Source organism: Dissoconium aciculare, assembly GCF_010015565.1.
Source record: "Dissoconium aciculare CBS 342.82 unplaced genomic scaffold K489scaffold_5, whole genome shotgun sequence".
NCBI lineage: Eukaryota > Fungi > Ascomycota > Dothideomycetes > Mycosphaerellales > Dissoconiaceae > Dissoconium > Dissoconium aciculare.
Genome location: NW_022984955.1, coordinates 1,418,444 through 1,435,004, shown reverse-complemented (window position 1 = coordinate 1,435,004; position 16,561 = coordinate 1,418,444). Strand labels below are relative to the sequence as shown.

The following is a 16,561-nucleotide window of genomic DNA, read 5'->3' as shown; positions in this document are numbered from 1 at the left end:
GCGCAAGTTGAGTACCTGAGGTGGCCATTGCCACCAATTTGGTTGTGACGAAGACCGAAGCCGGAGCAGCGGCGGGGGCGTATTTTGGCTGGAACATTCATTGAGAGATGTGCGGCATTGGGCGAGGCAGATCTTCTTAGATACCTAGTAGAGTAGAGTCACACCATGGCGACAGATAATTACAGATGGGGTGAAGTATGTTTTCTGATCGATTGGAACGTGTTGCATGTGTGGAATACCGTCGTTCCAAGACAAATACATAATACCTAACATACCTAGTATCTTTAGTGAGGTCCCCATGAAACTTGTTCTGTACAACATCGAGAACGCCATCGTGAATCATCATACATCTTTTTTTGCCCCAAAACAGCTCGGACGCTTGGAGTTTTGGCTCAAGCGACGAACTTTTTTCATCCTTGATTCATTCGCCCACCTTGAACACATCACAATGAATGATTCGGAGATCGTCGATCACTCACCACAACAACCTTCCGCTGCAGCTCTTATTCCGACCGCAGATAATGTAATCCTCATTGACAACTATGACTCATTCACTTGGAATGTTTACCAGTACCTCGTTCTCGAAGGAGCCAAGGTCTCCGTCTATCGCAATGACGAAATCTCCCTCGAGGATCTGATTGCTAAGAAACCGACTCAATTAGTGATCAGTCCTGGTCCCGGTCATCCTGTTTCCGATTCAGGAATCAGCAAAGATGCCATCGAACACTTTAGCGGGCGGATACCGATCCTCGGTGTGTGCATGGGCGAGCAATGTATTTACTCTGTGTTTGGCGGCACAGTGAACAAGACTGGCGAGATCCTGCACGGAAAGACTTCGCTCCTGAAGCATGACGGCAAGGGCGTCTACGCAGGCGTTTCTCAGGATGTCCCGGTCACTAGGTACCATTCACTTGCTGGTACGCATCCGACTTTGCCAGAGTGCCTCGAGGTCTCTTCATGGGTGGCTGCTGGAAATGACAGCACCAAGACAGTGATCATGGGAGTTCGACATAAAGAATTCCTTGTCGAAGGTGTTCAATTTCATCCCGAGAGCATCCTTACTGCGGAAGGACGAACGATGTTCAGGAACTTCCTGACTCTACAAGGCGGTACCTGGTCCGAAAACGAATCGATCCGAAAGCAAGGAGGCACTGTCAATGTCGCCAAGCCAGTCGCATCCGCCCAGCCGACCACGTCCAATGATAAGAAATCTTCTATATTGGAGCAGATTTACGAGCACCGAAAGATGTTAGTGGCAGCTCAGAAGGAAGTTCCTTCTCAACGACCTGGAGATCTCCAAGCTGCGTACGATCTTGGGCTATCGCCATCGCTCATCGATTTCCCTCAGAGGCTGAGAAAATCTCCATTCAAACTTTCATTGATGGCAGAAATCAAGCGGGCATCACCATCAAAGGGAGTCATTTCGTTGTCCGCATGCGCACCAGCTCAGGCTCGTACATACGCGCTAGCTGGTGCCAGCGTGATCTCCGTCTTGACTGAGCCCAAATGGTTCAAGGGTAGCATCGAAGACCTCAGGAGCGTTCGGCAAATGCTTGAAGGCATGCCAAACCGGCCAGCAGTATTGCGAAAGGAGTTCATATTCGACGAGTATCAGATCCTTGAGGCGCGCCTATCTGGTGCTGATACCGTCCTGCTTATTGTCAAGATGCTGGATACTCCATTGCTCACTAGACTGTACAACTACTCACAATCATTGGGGATGGAGCCGCTCGTGGAAGTCAATACGGCCGATGAAATGAAGATTGCTGTGGAACTCGGCTCCAAAGTCATCGGTGTCAACAATCGTAACTTGACCAGCTTCGAAGTGGATATGGATACAACGACAAGGCTAATGGAGATGATCTCGAAAGAGACCATTCTCTGCGCTTTGAGTGGAATTTCTGGTCCTCAGGATGTGGCTCCATATCAAAAGAGTGGAGTTGGTGCAGTCCTCGTGGGAGAAGCCTTGATGCGCGCAAAGGATACTGCACAGTTCATCGAAGAGCTTCTGACTGGTGATGTCGAGGCGGCTCAGGTTGTCCAGCCACGACAATTGCTCGTGAAAATCTGCGGCACGAGGAGTAGCGCCGCTGCAAAGGCAGCAATCGAATCAGGGGCCGATCTCATTGGTATGATACTTGTGGAAGGGCGTAAACGGACAGTCAACACAGAGACCGCGCTGCAGATTTCACAAGCAGTGCACACCACAACTAAAGGTGGCACAAACACGTTGTCCAGCGTTTCATTTCCAACCGGAAAGGCTTTAAGCTTCTTCTCACATGCAGCCCAACATTTCATTCAGCATCCTGAACGCGCACTACTTGTCGGTGTGTTTATGGATCAGCCTCTGGAGTACATCCTGGAACAACAGAAGCTTTTGAAACTCGACATCGTGCAATTGCATGGCTCTGAGCCACTCGAGTGGGCTAAACTAATCCCCGTGCCTGTCATTCATTCCTTCAAACCTGGAGCTGCAGGTCTGGCAACAACAGGCTTCCACGCTATCCCTTTGCTCGATTCTGGCGCTGGAAGCGGCACACAGCTCAACATTTCGAGTGTCAAGGATGTCCTCGCTGCTGACGAGGGTCTTCGTGTGCTATTTGCAGGCGGCTTGAATCCGGAAAATGTTATTAATACAGTCGAAGCACTTGGTGAGGCGAAGGTCCGAGTAGTGGGCGTGGACGTGAGCAGTGGGGTTGAATCAGAGGGAGAACAAAGTCTTGACAAGATTCGAGACTTCGTTAAATCTGCGAAAAGCATTAAGTTGTAGGGAGATGAATCTGAACTCAACGATAATGTACTCACGTGCGTTGATGAAAATAGACCATATTGTACATAGCCTTCCATCAGGTGTTCCGAGAGGAATACTCACCCGGTGCGTGGGTGATGTTAGCATGTGAAAGCACTCGGTTTTGGAGGTTAAAGAGGTCCACAAATGCAGCTCCTCTCCAAACACATTCTGAAACAGGGTTCTCATTCGCATGTGAATCAGTCCACAGTGGCAATACTTGCACGACACCATTCCAGCAAACTCGTCTACCTGCCATGATCATCACTGCATCTTCAGCTTCTCGACACCAATGAGCTCTTATCTACCACAACATCGCCTTTCTTGCTAGCTTTCACATCCTGTGTCAACCACAACTGCGACCATGGGTCGAAAGTCATTGGCAGGCTGTCACATCGTGACCTGCGGTAAATGGAGTACTGAATACAGCACAGAGAACATGAAAAAATGGATCGAACATCGAGGTGGACATCACCAAGTCAAAGTCAATGGGAAGATGACACATCTTGTCGTCACAGAAGACAAGTGGCGTGACAATGACAAGCAGGTTCAAGATGCCCAGGCGCTTATTGAGTCAGGAAATAAAGTTAACATCGTCAAGTTCGACTGGCTCGTCGCCATCTTCAACAATTCTGGTCGGCGCAGTGTTTCGAGGTTTCTCTGGACCGACCCCAACGGAAAGAGCGATGGTCAGAAGAAGTCTCCGACCAAGAATAATGAGATTCTTGAAGAATTGCAAGAACACGTCAAGACTACCGCCAACGAAGAGGAAATTGCAAAAGCGGTTAAGAAGCACGATGAGGCCAAGAAGTTGGCCAAGATGGCAGAACGATCGGGTCGACCAAGCGTCTTGCAACATGGCGAACAGTTCAAGGATGCCGAGAATTCCGATACCGCAACTGTGTTCGCGCGAGGAGCAAAGAAGGCCAAAGATGAAGGGCTGTCCTGTAAGTCCCGCACATCACGTACTCTGTCTGCTCAAAGACTGACGACATATCAGCCAACTATCACGTCTTTGTCGATAGCACAGGGTTTGCGTACGATGTTACCGTGACCAAGATCGAACAGCAGTACAATCGCAATCACCGCTGGGCTATCACGGTATGTCGCTTGCCCGACTTCGCTACTCGTATCACATGAGCAGAATGCACGAGTAAGGAGACTGACTGCTCACTGAAGTTCCAGATCTACGAAAGCAACACGGTTCCCCACACATACGCTGTCAACGCCATATTTGGGGGCACTGGTCTCCTGCCGCAGAACAACATGATAACTTCTATTGGTTCCACCTGGGCTGCAGCATTCCGACGCTTTCGTGGATTCTTCGAAGCGAAGACTCATGTTGCCTGGGAAGATCGCATCGCGTTCGCAAAAGAGCGTGACCTACTTGACGCGGCTCGCGCAGATCGGCGAGCCCTCAGCAGCAAAAATCGCCCTAAGTTTCGAGAAGTCAGTCGAGATTCTCCCGACTTTGCCGAGGAAGTGTTTCACTACTATCCACCTGTTTTCGGTCCCGTAGGTTTGATAGATCTGGAAACGACATCGGCCGGCGTGACTTTGCAGGCCGAACGACATGATTCTCCACAGCGATCGACCGAAGCTGCTGACCGCATTGACAAACAGGAACTCGCTAGTCCGCTCACTAACGAGCTTTCTGAGGCCACTGTCGATCGACCTCCAATCGGTATTTCCGAGACAAACTTGAGTTCAGGGGCAAAAAAGGAAGAAGTCAGCGAACGCACCGTGCGTGCAGACTATGAACAGATGCAGGCGAAGGATCGCGCAAATGGAGACACAGTCGACCCAGCAACTACATCAGAGTTCGTGGTGTCAAAGAAGCGTATGCACTCTGGTGAAGACAACAATCAGATGCAAGCAGTAAAAGCCCTGAGATTGTGAGCGAAAGTCGATGGTGTTTGCTGCTCAAGCAGCTTTTGATCAGTAGGAAGCGACGATCTTGCTCAATTGAAATGCACAACTTACAAAGATGATTGATTTGAAACAGGAGAGCGTCCCACGATTGGTGAGGTGTCCAACAGGGTACGCGAGCGGTCAGGCTCTGCTCTATACCGTACCCCATCCTCATCTGGTCCGGTGGGCTCGACGCCGCGATCGCGATCGCGATCATGAATCAGAATGGACAATTCTTGTGAAGCAGTACTCCATTTCCATGTGTTCCACCAAATAGTATCCATAGCCGGTGTAAAAGTACAATATCAACTGATAATCCCAGCATGCTTTAATTCCGACATCCCTTCAGAAAGTCATCCCGCTTTTGCCTTCTAATTGCTCCGCGCACCGTTCTTCTCTGCCCGAATCTGGTCCATCTTCTTCACTCGTAGCTTAAATTCCTCGTACTGACACTTCTCGTACGAATGTCTCTCGTCCTGAGAAATTGGTTAGATCTGTCGCGCTGCCAATACAGTGCGTGTCGCATACCTGGCATCGCCAGTTCAAATAGTAGTTGTCGAATCGGCATTTGTTGAGCGGGATCAGAAGGTGTGCGCATGAGTCTCGGTACTGGAGAGGTAATCTGGCAGCGGCCATCTCCTCGCGCGTAGCCGCTGGTATTGAGTATGAGTATTGAGAGTCCATTCAGGATGAGGAGCGGATGTACATACGAACGCTGGGTCCGCCATGGCCCAGGCCGACGGCTTCTTTCACGCTCTCAGCAGCATTTGAAATGGTCTCTGCGACTGTCATGGTGATCGTCTGGGCAGGATATGCAGACGTTTGAGGATTCACGCTCTGGCGGACGAGCTGGTTGATCTGATGTTGAAGTTGTGGAAAGCTAGCGCATGGGCCATTGGATGATGACTCGGTTTACCTTCCCTCACCACACAACCTGGTGATGCAGGAACAAAGTCACTGGAAACTTTGGAGCTCTATTAAATAGCCAACCGTCGCGTGAAAGTGGCGTGTCGCAAGTCGACATGAAAGCTGGAATAATTGGCAAACAGCAAATATCGAACTCGTGATGGAAGCAGTTGGGACAGTCCTGCATGTGGTCGGTATTGCCACGAAATACAATTGAAGCATTTGCGCCTGGCCGAATTTATATCATACAACGCGACAACGACAGCTGCAGACATGAGCTACTTCCCTTCACTGGACAAGTGCCTGACGGGCGAATCCCAACTGATCGGATGGCGCCTAGCATACATAGCTTTGCGCGATAACGTGGATAACAAAAACCTGCACGATTTCGTGAATGATCCGGACTCTCTCTCCTGTCTGAGAAATTGTCTGGATCCACTACCCCGGCCTTCCCCCAAGAGCGCAGGGGATTACGAAACAAAGATAGCTCCAATACATGTCACTCAAGCGGCGGAGAGCGAGTTAGACCTTGACGAATTGAAAGAGGATGCGAAATGGCTATCGAAAGAGCTACAGATAGAGGAGCTTGGTGCTCTGCGGCTGGCGATTGTCGAGCATCAGTCTAGGACGAATGCGAGCCTGACTGCAGGCACACCAGCAATTTCCCGCGCCGCGAATTCCGACGATTCCAATACGGCTAGATCTGGAGAGCAATCAAAAGAAGGAAAGAAGTTGACTCAGGAAACTCGACGAGCAGCGCTGCTGAATACATTCCTTGTTGAGCGCTCGCACATCTTGAAATTAAGCGCACATCTTGCTGCTCGTTGCGCAGTCAGTAGAGGAAGAGGTTTAGGCTCGCGACCTGGTGCAGTGCAAGCATCAACAGCACAGCCAGTGTGGATCGATGAGCTTGGGCATGATCTTGCAAACGACCGTTGCAGTGGTCAAACTCCTTCTGGGCTCGCCAATTTCTCTCACAAGGTTATCGAGAAGATCGGCACTGTTCTCAACACGGCTGAGGACACGAGCGCTTGGCCAAAAGCAATTGTCGATAATGGCCTACAGGAATCATTCGTGAGAGCACACTTATCGGACATCGTCTGCTTACTCCAACTGCTGCTCTCAAGCCTGTACAGCTTACACGGAGTTCCTCCTCACTCATTGGTGACATCTTGGTTCGTGTTGATGAAGAGGATCGAGTTCCTGCAGAACAGCAGACCGATCTTCGCAGCAGCCGGACTCGATGTTTCCACGGCACAGCTGCTTATTTCTGTAATTTCCATCGAAATACTTCGCGCGGAGGGGGTCATTGCGGAAGTCTTGAGCGCCGTTGGTCCGGACGATCGTTCAGCAGAGAACATTACATATCTCGGGGACGCAGAATGTCTAAGATCGATCAACGAGGCGTTCAAAGAGAGCGCATCTCTAGGCCTGAGCCTCGCGGCGCCAGCTCTTCTCGCTTGGAGCGCTGTCACCGCTGTAATACAAGAAATTTCCCGATTGCACCAAGATCCAAGTGCAGATGATGCAGGCCAACTGTCAAAGCGCAATCCGGGCCCTCTGGCGTCCGACATCGAGAAGGCAACCGATATCTTGAGTCGAAGCGTGCCCGAGACTATCGATGATCCGTCTCGATGGTTTGCCATGGCAGCCGTTGATGGTCTTGGCGTGATGAGCGTCATCACCATGCTCGCGTCGACCCTAGGAGCTCTGTTCGGTTCCGCATCCGATGCACCCGTAACATACATCAGCAAGGAGACATTGTTTGAGGCGCTCAAGCATACCGTGACCTTGGTACAATACGGTGGCGAGATCCTGGAAGCCTTGCTCGCGCTCCTCACGCCATGCGGCAATAGCGATGCCGCTCGATTACATTCGGAGATCCTCGCCGGTCGGGTATTGTCTGATCAGAATCAGCTTCGTCCGGCTGTACTTGAGCAAGCCATGGCCCGGTATCCGTACGAGTCCTCGCCTCTAATACGATTGCTTGCAGCTCTCGCAAGTGCAAGGAATGAAACAGGTCAAGCAACCGATTTGAATGTGATAAGCCTGCTCGATAACCTGCAAAGCTTTACCGTCATGGTACCTGAGGGATTCAGCTCGTACCAGTTGGAACACGAAAACATGAACAGCAACGAGATGATGCTAACAGAGCATTTGCCGTTGTTCATGCCACGACAGGGATCCTTTGCCTGGAACTCAAGCGCGTCGCATCTTAAAGCCATAGCAGGGGCCGAATCGATAGAAAATGACTCGACCGTCATTGTCGTTGCGGGCACCACAGGAACCATCGTCAAGGAGCCCAGGCCGTTCGTCTTCAGACTCAATCATCAGCACTCAAGCCTTGAGTATCTTGGTCTCATGCTGCACACCTTCATGCCCAACAGTACGCAAATACCTGCTGCACCCGGCGCATATCTCGATCGCGTAGGTGCTGCCGAGATCATAGATTTGTTTGTGAGCCTTCTCAAAGCGGTTCTGCGGGACCAGCAAGACCATGCGGACGCACAGCATCTTCTGGGTCGACTGAGCAATGCACTGCCTGACCAACTCGACATTGTTAGCATCATCGCCGAGATCCTCGAGGCAGAGCTCATAGGCTTTCTTGATCAAAACCCCCAAGACGGATCTTTGGAACTCGCGAGTGCATGTACTGAGTTCTTCTACGTCCTCGTCAAACTGTCACCGGAGCGGGTCTGGTCGACAATGGCACGTAGTAGCTTGTTAGGAGTGGTAGACGGCGCCGCTTCCCTGGGAACAGTTGTTGGTAGCTGCGAAGCTCAACTAGGACGCTATCGATTCCTCACTGCTTGTGTTCAACTGCATACCAACTTACTAGAGAATGCCATCAATGGGCTCGTCCGACGCAAGTCAAGCACTCCAAGGGCAAAGGCTAACCGTTTCGAAGACACCAGAGACTTGCGCGATTCGACGCCTGAGAGGACAATGAGCGCTGTGCTTTTGGCGTTCCAAAAAATTCTTTTCGACGTGCTTCAAAACATACCCGAGTGGAAGTTCTCAGTGCCGACAGAACGAAGCGAGATTCTAGTGCTCATCTCTACGTCATTTTCGAAGTTACTAACGTGTGCTTATGGGGTTGGGCGATCTGGCCAGGATTCACTCACAGTACCAGGTGTACTGGCCAGCGCGGCCAGTGCTTTGCGTGATTCCTGCGCGCCAGATACTGGCCCGAGCCCCGTAACAGAGATAGTAACCCGGCTCCTTCCTGATGGGCTTTTGGCAGCGGAAGACACCATTCCAACACAAGTACAGGCAAGTGTCGTCGGGCAAACGAACTCACTGTTGGACTTTCTCAATGTAGTGATTCGTTCTGCCCAAGACGTCCGAAGCAGCTCTGAGAGCGAGCGATCTGGTGTGTCGATTTCAAGAAGCAAGATCTCTGTTGGCTCAAGCGCAATATCATTGGCCACAGATCTAATGAAAACCATGCCGATGATGGCTGCTCTCTTGGCCACCGACCATCGATACAGGGTTAAGATATTTCAACTTCTTGCTGAAATTGTCCTGATCACGGCATCCGGCGAAGCCAGTCCACCTTCACTTCTCGGGTTTCTAGAAAGGCATACAGCCAATCTGTTCCTGACCATGGTGACACGTCTCGACCGTCCTCTGGCAGACGCTTTCTGCGAACGGAAAATTTGGGACTTCTTCTCAGCAGTCATGGCCGGCAAGCAGCAGTGGTTTGGCATTTTCCTTTTATCTGGCAGTCTACCTAAAGCACGAGGCCAAGGTGGAGAGCCAGAAAGGCTCAAGGGCAAGACGGTGCTGACCTATGCGCTGGATCAGTTGTCGAACATTGCGAACCTCGCCCCCGAACGCGCTCTCGGCATGCTGAAGTTCCTCGCTCTGGCCCAGCAAACATTAGTCTGGTCGACACAACAACTACGAAATCATCCAGAATTCCTTAGAGCAACCGTTTCATGGCTAGACGACCTGAAAGGTGTATTCAAGGAACCCGCAGTATCGAGCGACGCTCAGATTCGTCGAGCTTCGGAATATGAAATGGCCGCGTACCTCTGCGACGTACTTGCAATCAATGTCCACGCCAGTCTAGAGACGGGCAACAAGACGATTTTACGATACCTCATTCCCCGTTTGACATTCCTCCGCGACTATGGTGTCGCTGTGGATGGTTACAACAGATCTCTCCACAAGAACCTCGCGGACAACGTTTCTCGAAGGTTCCCACAATGTTATATTAGCAGCTTCCGGCGGTCGTCAGTTGCACCCGTGAACTATGGACCAGAATACTTCTACCACCGAGACTTTGCTGCTAGTGTTCTAGGATATGATTCATCCTGGTCCGGTGGCTCTGGCAGCGGAAATGGAGGATTCGTCAACGAGTTTGCTCGTGCGAACATCAACATGAGTCTGGTGCACGCACAAATGCAGCTACTGAGAAGTTGGAAAACATTGACAACTACCCTGTGCGAATGCGCAGATGCCGAGCCGACGCTTCACACTGCAGCTGCAAAGGTAGCAGAGAAATGTCTATTCGCCAATTCTCAAGCACAACTCGATGAACCATGCATGGCAGAAGCGCTCGAGTTGAGACTGGAGTTGGCTTTCATCATCGCATCGCGGCTAGTCGCGCTGCAAGTCAACGGCCCTTTCATGAAAGATCTGCTTCCAGCGGCTTGGGAACTTCTGGTGCGATCGCCGGTCGATTACGAAGTCGCTACTGCGTTAGAGGATGTGCAATATTACCGTCGTCTCCTTCAGGTGCTGTATCTCGCGATTCAGCCGCACACGTATATGACATCCGACAAATCCGACCAGGCGGCCAACAAGGAGGCAATGGATTTCCTGCCCGCTAGTACCTCAACGCACCTGGTGAATATTGCTAGCAAAGTTATCGCACCTGGATTCCGAGCGCTGTGCGCTGACCTACACAGCAATGTGCGTCTGGCACTGCCAGGTGATTTTGCGCTCCTCACAGCTTTACTGCAGGCCATTGTGTCGGTGCCCGGTATTGGCTCAATACAGACGCTCCTCGCGGACGTTGTCGCTGGCTCATCCATGATCCGAGGTGCTTTGAGCCTTTATTCCTGGTCAGATCAACTAGCGGAAGTGACGGACTCCGATCCTGTGTATGGCGAGATCGCAATCAACTTCTTGCTCGCCATGTCGACCATACGACCCATTGCAGAGCAATTGGCTCTAGATGGCGTGCTGGTTCGACTGTCCGCTGCCAACCTTTCGAACTACTTCCGCAAACCAAACGGTAGAGGTCCATTCGACGAGCCTATCCGCATGTTCTCGATATGGACTGAGGGGTTCCTTCCCCTTTGCCTCAACCTCCTCGATGCCGTGGGTCCACCGGTGGCCGCCGAGCTCGCCGTTTTCCTCAACACGTTCCCGGAGCAACTCCAGCGGGTCGTCAAATCATTTGACAACGAGCAGCCGAGTCTGCGCAACCCACACGGCGGAGCGATCACATTGAGCATGGTGTCAGAAGCGAACAGTCTATCCATGATTGCAATGATTGTCAGCTCGGATATTGCCCGTGGCGCAGCAGAGGGCATTAACGCGGCCGATATTCCCCAGCTCGCGTTCGACGTCGCTTCAGTCAAGGCCAAAGTAGAAGGGCTATGGCGGAACAAGCGCGTTCTGCGAGAGCGCATCACTGCCACCAGCAGCCTCGAGGCAAGATGGCAAAGGACACCTACTTCCGGCGCATTTCAGAACGTGTTGGAAGGGAAAGTGATGAAGGAGATTGCAAGCATGTTGGCTTGTTTGGGCGTCGAGGTCACAGAGTAGCTACTGGGACTGTGCTGTACGGAGTATGGTGCTCCGGAGATTTGAACGTTTGGCCCATAATATAGAAGATCAAGTCTTTGAGCGAGGCGTTGAGGGGCAAAATGGATTGCGAGGTCATTACCTTTTGTACTGGATCAGTTCGCCCGATCATGATTCATTGATAGATTATTGTTCACTCTGATCTCATTCCCGATCAGCATTGTTTTATTAAACGGTGCTTTTAGCGGACATGTGTGTACTATTGTCCGCTCTTTGCAAGATGCGTAGCTCTGTGATTTTCATGTTTTCATACCGGAGCACACTCATTCTTACTATAGCATCGATGTCCGACATCCCCAATGGCCGACCACGTTGGGTATCTCGAAATGTCAGGAGGTCATACTATACAGTACACACTTAGGTCTCTTGCCGTGGTTCCGTGTCGGTACCGTGTGCAGCAGTACTTGCTGTAAGTACCGAATCCTGCGCATGACGTCCTTATCTCTCGGGTGGACTGTGGGTTGCAGACAAGCAATGCTGCATCGTAAACCAAACCAGACCTCCCAACGAGGATACAGAGAAGAATGTGTGGCCCTTCCGACTGGCAACGACTCCATGTTCTCAATTCCTCCTCCAGCTCCACACAAAGTTGAGACGACAAAGCTTTGAACGAGTCTAGAGCGCGCCATTGTCGGCAACAGACCCGTGCACACCCTTGGTCGTTGTTATTCTATCCACACGTTACGTACGTGCAGCAGAGTCCAGCACAGTACAATTATCAGCTCGGTCCCGGAACTCTCTCCCGTCCGAGGATGAGGAGGAGACGATTTCGCTTTCTTTTCTTTTTCTGATGTGATCGGTACGAAGTTTCCTCCTTCAAGCAGGCAGGAGCGAAGCTTTCCCCTAGCTCCAGATTATCCGGTTCGTGTGTCCCGCTTGCGTGCGCGCGCACACGCGAAAGGGAGAGAGAGAGAGCGCGCGACGCAACTACTCCAATGGCGCCCCTTCCCTGCTCGCCCGTGTCCAATTCGACGGCATCCGAGTCGTACTCGCTGCCGGCCTCTGAAGAATCGTCCGATGATTCCCTTTCCACTCCGCGGCCTGGCCCGGTCGATCCAGCACAGAGGACCGCCGCCAACCTAAGTCGGCCCTTGGTTCCGACCTATTCCGCCTCGCCCGATTCGGTGCGTTTGGCAGAAGGCGGCATTGCCAAGCGCGATGGTGTCGCGCGCAGGACGAGCAGCGATGGTCAGAGTGCTGCACACGACGTCGACGGCCGACCTCGCAATCCATACACATATGGTATTGCTGAATCTTCCGTCGTCCCCGAGGCCACCGCCATCACTACCGCCGTCCCCGCGTCCTCCTCGCCGATCGCCAACACCGCCAAACACCAACTTCCCGAATTACCATCACGGCTTGCGTCTCCGAGACGGACCAGCAAATCGACCCTTTCACCGAGCCAACTCCGCACTAGTCCACACCCAGACGCCCGGAGGCGGATAGCTGCTCGACTTCCAGACGATTTCATGGAGAGCAGTGCGGACGAGAGCACGGCCATCATCCGGCGCAGCTCGGGGAAGGCCAATTATGGAGCTGCTGAAGCAAGTACTACAGGCCGAGCCGGCGATGGGACTCGTGCACGGGATGGACGAGCGTCGATCTACGATCAGGTTATGGAAGACGAACACGACGCGAATGCTCTAGCCCGGAAGAAGAGCCCGTCTACGAGGTCCGGCGGCGGAGAATCTTCGACAAGGGACGCAGAAACGGCGCGAAGATCGAGCTCGGATGGAGGAGGGAGCCGCCGGGGCCGCGAGAGTTGGCTCAAGGGATTTGCAGAGAAATATGGGAGTGTGGAATTGGAGAACAAGGGTAGTGTCGCGCGCGACCATTTAGCATTGGGTTTGTCTCTCGAATATGTATCTACGAGAGCGGTGTGATGCGGACGGGGTTGCTAACCAACATGCTTGCAGAACGCACATTCCTTGCATGGCTGCGAACATCGCTCTCATTTGCCAGCATCGGCATCGCTGTCACGCAACTTTTCCGGCTGAACACCACTATCACGACTCCCGACGGCAACCAAATTCACATCTTAGCCTCGACTGCCGAATCCTTACGACAAGTCGGCAAGCCTCTCGGTGCCACCTTCATCGGCATTTGTAAGTCATTGGAAAGACCGCGGTGGCGTCTGCTTCTCCACAGCACAGCCAGCCACCTGGGATTCTATGCTGACATCGAACCCATCAAGCAATTCTGATCTTGCTCATCGGATTTCATCGCTATTTCGAGAGTCAACATTACGTTATTCGAGGCAAATTTCCGGCATCGCGCGGCTCCATCCTCCTGGTGACTTTTGTCGCAGCCGGACTCATCGTCGCCAGTCTCGTCGTGGTGGTTGCTGTAGCACCCAGTGCTTTTGAGAAACGATGATGACTGCTCTGGCACACCTTGTCGAGTTCGAAGGCGCACAAGATCGAGTCGAGGTCGAGTATTCCGCCTCGCTGGTGCGGAGATATTCAGGAGACGACAGACTTTCGAGGCATCGTCGGACTCTGCGCGCATCACGACCACTGCATTCCAGGCCAGCACGACCGCAGACTAGATCAAGAAGGAGCTGCGTCACTGAGGTTGTGGGTCTCGATTGATCAGCACAGATCAAGACTGAAATGAGTCATTGAGATAATCGACGAACAACTCCCGGATGCGAGCTTTGCTTAGGCTGTGTTGCCTATTCAATGCAATGAACTGCCGGCGTAGACGCTGCAGCTGTGGTAGTGAAGGCGTTGCGATGGGCAGGATCAAATTGCGCTCTGAATCCGGGACGGCCACCTCTCCACCACTCTCGCCAGCGTGGTCTTGCGCCCAGCTCGTGATCAAAGCGACGACATCCGAAGTGGTCCTGTCCAGTTCGTACAGGTAATTCTGTTCCGATGCCGGCTTCAACACCGTCGCGGCGTTCGGTCGGACCACCTTGGCCTTGCCATCAGAACCGATGAGAGCTTCCCAGATCGCTTCGTAGGGTGGCTCGGGATCATCATATGGGACTGTGAAGAGCGGCTTGTCCCAGCGGCTCATCCCGTTCGGCTCCTCATACCGAAAGACGAGATTGTCAAAAACTTCGGGGGTGTAGCAGGGTTTGGAGGATGTGGATCGCGCTTCCTCGTTCAGCTCCCGACACTTGTCACCGGGCGTGCCGACATGCACGACGCAGTTGGTCGTCTGCACGGCCTTCGCTTCGCAGTAGAGCTGGTAACGGAACCCCTTGATATAATTCATGCCGTCGGCGATGATCAGCGCATCTCGCGTCAGGAATCGCTTGATCGCGGAGGCGAACGTTGCTCGCGCGTCCTTCTCGGCCTTGGCGGTCGCATAGACTTCCCGGGAGAGGGCGAGGCCATCATCGTCGATGTGGTGGATCTGTAATCGTTTGATGCGCGGGTCGGTGGAGTCGGCGATCTTGCGCTCAAAGTGCTCGATCAATTGTCGGCTGCGGTACGTCTTCCCGCTGGAGGGATATCCGGAAATGAGGAGCAACTTTTAAGAAGACACAGCCGAATCAGTCGTGCGGAGTGGATTGTCTTGTGCGAGATAGCTTTCAATTGGGATTATGCCATCGCAAAGGGCTTACCGGCATGACCGTGGAGGCCGATTGATGTGGGCGAGGGAGGGGCACAAAGGAAAGGCGGCACACTCCACTTGATTGCTAGGGTATGATTCTGCGTCGATACAGTTGTAACTTGGGCTGGTATCTAGTCCTTGCAATTGAATGCGCAATGATGCATGTTCGTGTGTGCTGCGACGGTGACGTACAGTGGTGGCAGAAATTTGTCCCAATCGCTGTTCTGTCTGCTGCTGACTGGGTGGGCATGCTTTCTGGCGGGCGGGCTTGCAGCTGAAGATTACGACGGAGGCTTCCGCGCTGGTCTACGAACAAGATGGATGATATTCTGGAGGGCATTTTGCAAGAGTACCTAGGTCGATTCTGTTCATGATGATAGAGCTTTGAACATTTCGACTCCCGCCCGCACCCACGAAGACCTACTGTTGGTGGTCTACAAGCAGTGGCTTGCTCTAGAACGAGGAATCCGCAACGCTGCTTCCAATTCACTACCTACCTAGTAGATAAGTTTTAATCCATGCCAAACAATACCTTTCGTTGAACGAGGAAGGCGCGCGCGTTGCTCATCAGTAATAGTAGGAGCCTTGGAAATCAACGGTACCTAGGTAATAATCCACCAGAGTACGTAGGAGCTTCCAAGTTTACTCGGTTGTCGAGGTACTAGTGATACCGCCTGTAACCCGTGGAGCTCTCGAGGGGCCATTACTGTCATCATTACTGTATGTGATATATCGTATGTGCTGGATCGCACACATCCATACCCGTTTGAGGAAGTCTTTGCGTGCCTACATGATAACAATGCTGGATGGACTCTCGCATGTAAAGGTATCTTACAGGCCGCAGTATATATTATTCACAGTACTTGTTACTGTATTTTCCTATTTCAGTCTGAACGCCCTCCTCGAGCAGATACTTTGCGGTGTACAGGACCGTCCGTTCCGACCGACAATGAGATACTGTACAAACTGGACCTACAGTAGGTGTACACACATATCCTCGTGCGAGACGAGTGAAAAGTTACAGCACAATGCACATGCACTCTCCACGCCACAGGCAACGCTGATCCGAGAGCCGACCAGGACAAATCGGCCTGAGAAGCGATATGAAGGTGTATCGGTCGGAGAGACGATTGGTATCGTGATGGAGGTCGGGCTACTGCATGTACTGCACTGTATGAGTGCGGCGATTTTGATCCGACGCACGTCCAGTCGGTCTGCATCCAGGGTCTTTCCAGCAGAAACGGCCGTTGTCCTTGCTCCCCAACTTTAATCGACGTTAAGCCGAGACTATAGTATGCGCCGAGCGCAGATCTGTGCGTTTGGGATTCACTTGTCGGATTCGTAAAAGTCAAATATGCGATCCAAGGCCTCGATGAATTTGGCGGCAATGAATCTTCGCGTGAATATATCATCGCACAGTCGGTGTTGGGAAATGCTAGCGGTCGAGAGAGATCGAATTGCGGAAGTTTCTCCTCGGCTAGGTGCCCAGGTGGTGTTGATGATGCGCAATCAAGAACAATGATGATGAGGTATGTCGTACGTACACCCCCTGGCAACAGCGATATACCTAGG

The 16,561-nt window shown here is 52.2% G+C and overlaps 6 protein-coding genes across 6 annotated transcripts; 4 read left to right on the top strand and 2 right to left on the bottom strand.

Annotated features, from left to right (window-relative positions):
• Positions 1-448: 448 nt before the first annotated feature.
• Positions 449-2,770, top strand: K489DRAFT_318396 (uncharacterized protein; the record flags this gene model as incomplete). Its single annotated transcript, XM_033601316.1, has 1 exon — positions 449-2,770. The coding sequence occupies one exon, from the start codon at positions 449-451 to the stop codon at positions 2,768-2,770; it is 2,322 nt and encodes a 773-aa protein (XP_033460814.1).
• K489DRAFT_394268 (uncharacterized protein) lies at positions 2,765-5,024 on the top strand. Its single transcript, XM_033606799.1, has 3 exons — positions 2,765-3,735; positions 3,789-3,889; positions 3,968-5,024. The coding sequence occupies exons 1-3, from the start codon at positions 3,153-3,155 to the stop codon at positions 4,685-4,687; spliced, it is 1,404 nt and encodes a 467-aa protein (XP_033460813.1). The 5' UTR covers positions 2,765-3,152; the 3' UTR covers positions 4,688-5,024.
• On the bottom strand, positions 4,879-5,673 carry K489DRAFT_207424 (putative NADH-ubiquinone oxidoreductase B18 subunit). The gene is made up of 3 exons (XM_033599625.1): positions 5,410-5,673; positions 5,228-5,352; positions 4,879-5,175 (listed from the first exon to the last, which is right to left on the bottom strand). The coding sequence occupies exons 1-3, from the start codon at positions 5,489-5,491 to the stop codon at positions 5,071-5,073; spliced, it is 312 nt and encodes a 103-aa protein (XP_033460812.1). The 5' UTR covers positions 5,492-5,673; the 3' UTR covers positions 4,879-5,070.
• A 16-nt stretch (positions 5,674-5,689) lies between these two features.
• Positions 5,690-11,735, top strand: K489DRAFT_379777 (uncharacterized protein). Its single transcript, XM_033604732.1, has one exon. It carries the CDS (start codon positions 5,879-5,881, stop codon positions 11,384-11,386), a length of 5,508 nt encoding a protein of 1,835 aa, XP_033460811.1. The 5' UTR covers positions 5,690-5,878; the 3' UTR covers positions 11,387-11,735.
• Positions 11,736-11,921: 186 nt separating this feature from the next.
• On the top strand, positions 11,922-13,747 carry K489DRAFT_379776 (uncharacterized protein). The gene is made up of 2 exons (XM_033604731.1): positions 11,922-13,270; positions 13,342-13,747. Exons 1-2 carry the CDS (start codon positions 12,361-12,363, stop codon positions 13,626-13,628), a joined length of 1,197 nt encoding a protein of 398 aa, XP_033460810.1. The 5' UTR covers positions 11,922-12,360; the 3' UTR covers positions 13,629-13,747.
• On the bottom strand, positions 13,620-15,107 carry K489DRAFT_379773 (chromatin associated protein KTI12). Its single transcript, XM_033604730.1, has one exon. It carries the CDS (start codon positions 14,645-14,647, stop codon positions 14,027-14,029), a length of 621 nt encoding a protein of 206 aa, XP_033460809.1. The 5' UTR covers positions 14,648-15,107; the 3' UTR covers positions 13,620-14,026.
• Positions 15,108-16,561: the final 1,454 nt, after the last annotated feature.

Bases quoted from the DNA above. Each gene is read 5' to 3' on its own strand.
- K489DRAFT_207424 (XM_033599625.1), bottom strand. From the start codon at position 5,491: ATGACAGTCGCAGAGACCATTTCAAATGCTGCTGAGAGCGTGAAAGAA. The intron at 5,353-5,409 runs GTATGTACATCC...ACTCAATACCAG, and splicing joins CCATGGCGGACCCAGCGTTC to CGGCTACGCGCGAGGAGATG. The intron at 5,176-5,227 runs GTATGCGACACG...CCAATTTCTCAG, and splicing joins ATTTGAACTGGCGATGCCAG to GACGAGAGACATTCGTACGA.
- K489DRAFT_394268 (XM_033606799.1), top strand. From the start codon at position 3,153: ATGGGTCGAAAGTCATTGGCAGGCTGTCACATCGTGACCTGCGGTAAA. The intron at 3,736-3,788 runs GTAAGTCCCGCA...ACGACATATCAG, and splicing joins CAAAGATGAAGGGCTGTCCT to CCAACTATCACGTCTTTGTC. The intron at 3,890-3,967 runs GTATGTCGCTTG...TGCTCACTGAAG, and splicing joins ATCACCGCTGGGCTATCACG to TTCCAGATCTACGAAAGCAA.
- K489DRAFT_379773 (XM_033604730.1), bottom strand. From the start codon at position 14,647: ATGAATTATATCAAGGGGTTCCGTTACCAGCTCTACTGCGAAGCGAAG.
- K489DRAFT_379776 (XM_033604731.1), top strand. From the start codon at position 12,361: ATGGCGCCCCTTCCCTGCTCGCCCGTGTCCAATTCGACGGCATCCGAG. The intron at 13,271-13,341 runs GTTTGTCTCTCG...ACATGCTTGCAG, and splicing joins GCGCGACCATTTAGCATTGG to AACGCACATTCCTTGCATGG.
- K489DRAFT_379777 (XM_033604732.1), top strand. From the start codon at position 5,879: ATGAGCTACTTCCCTTCACTGGACAAGTGCCTGACGGGCGAATCCCAA.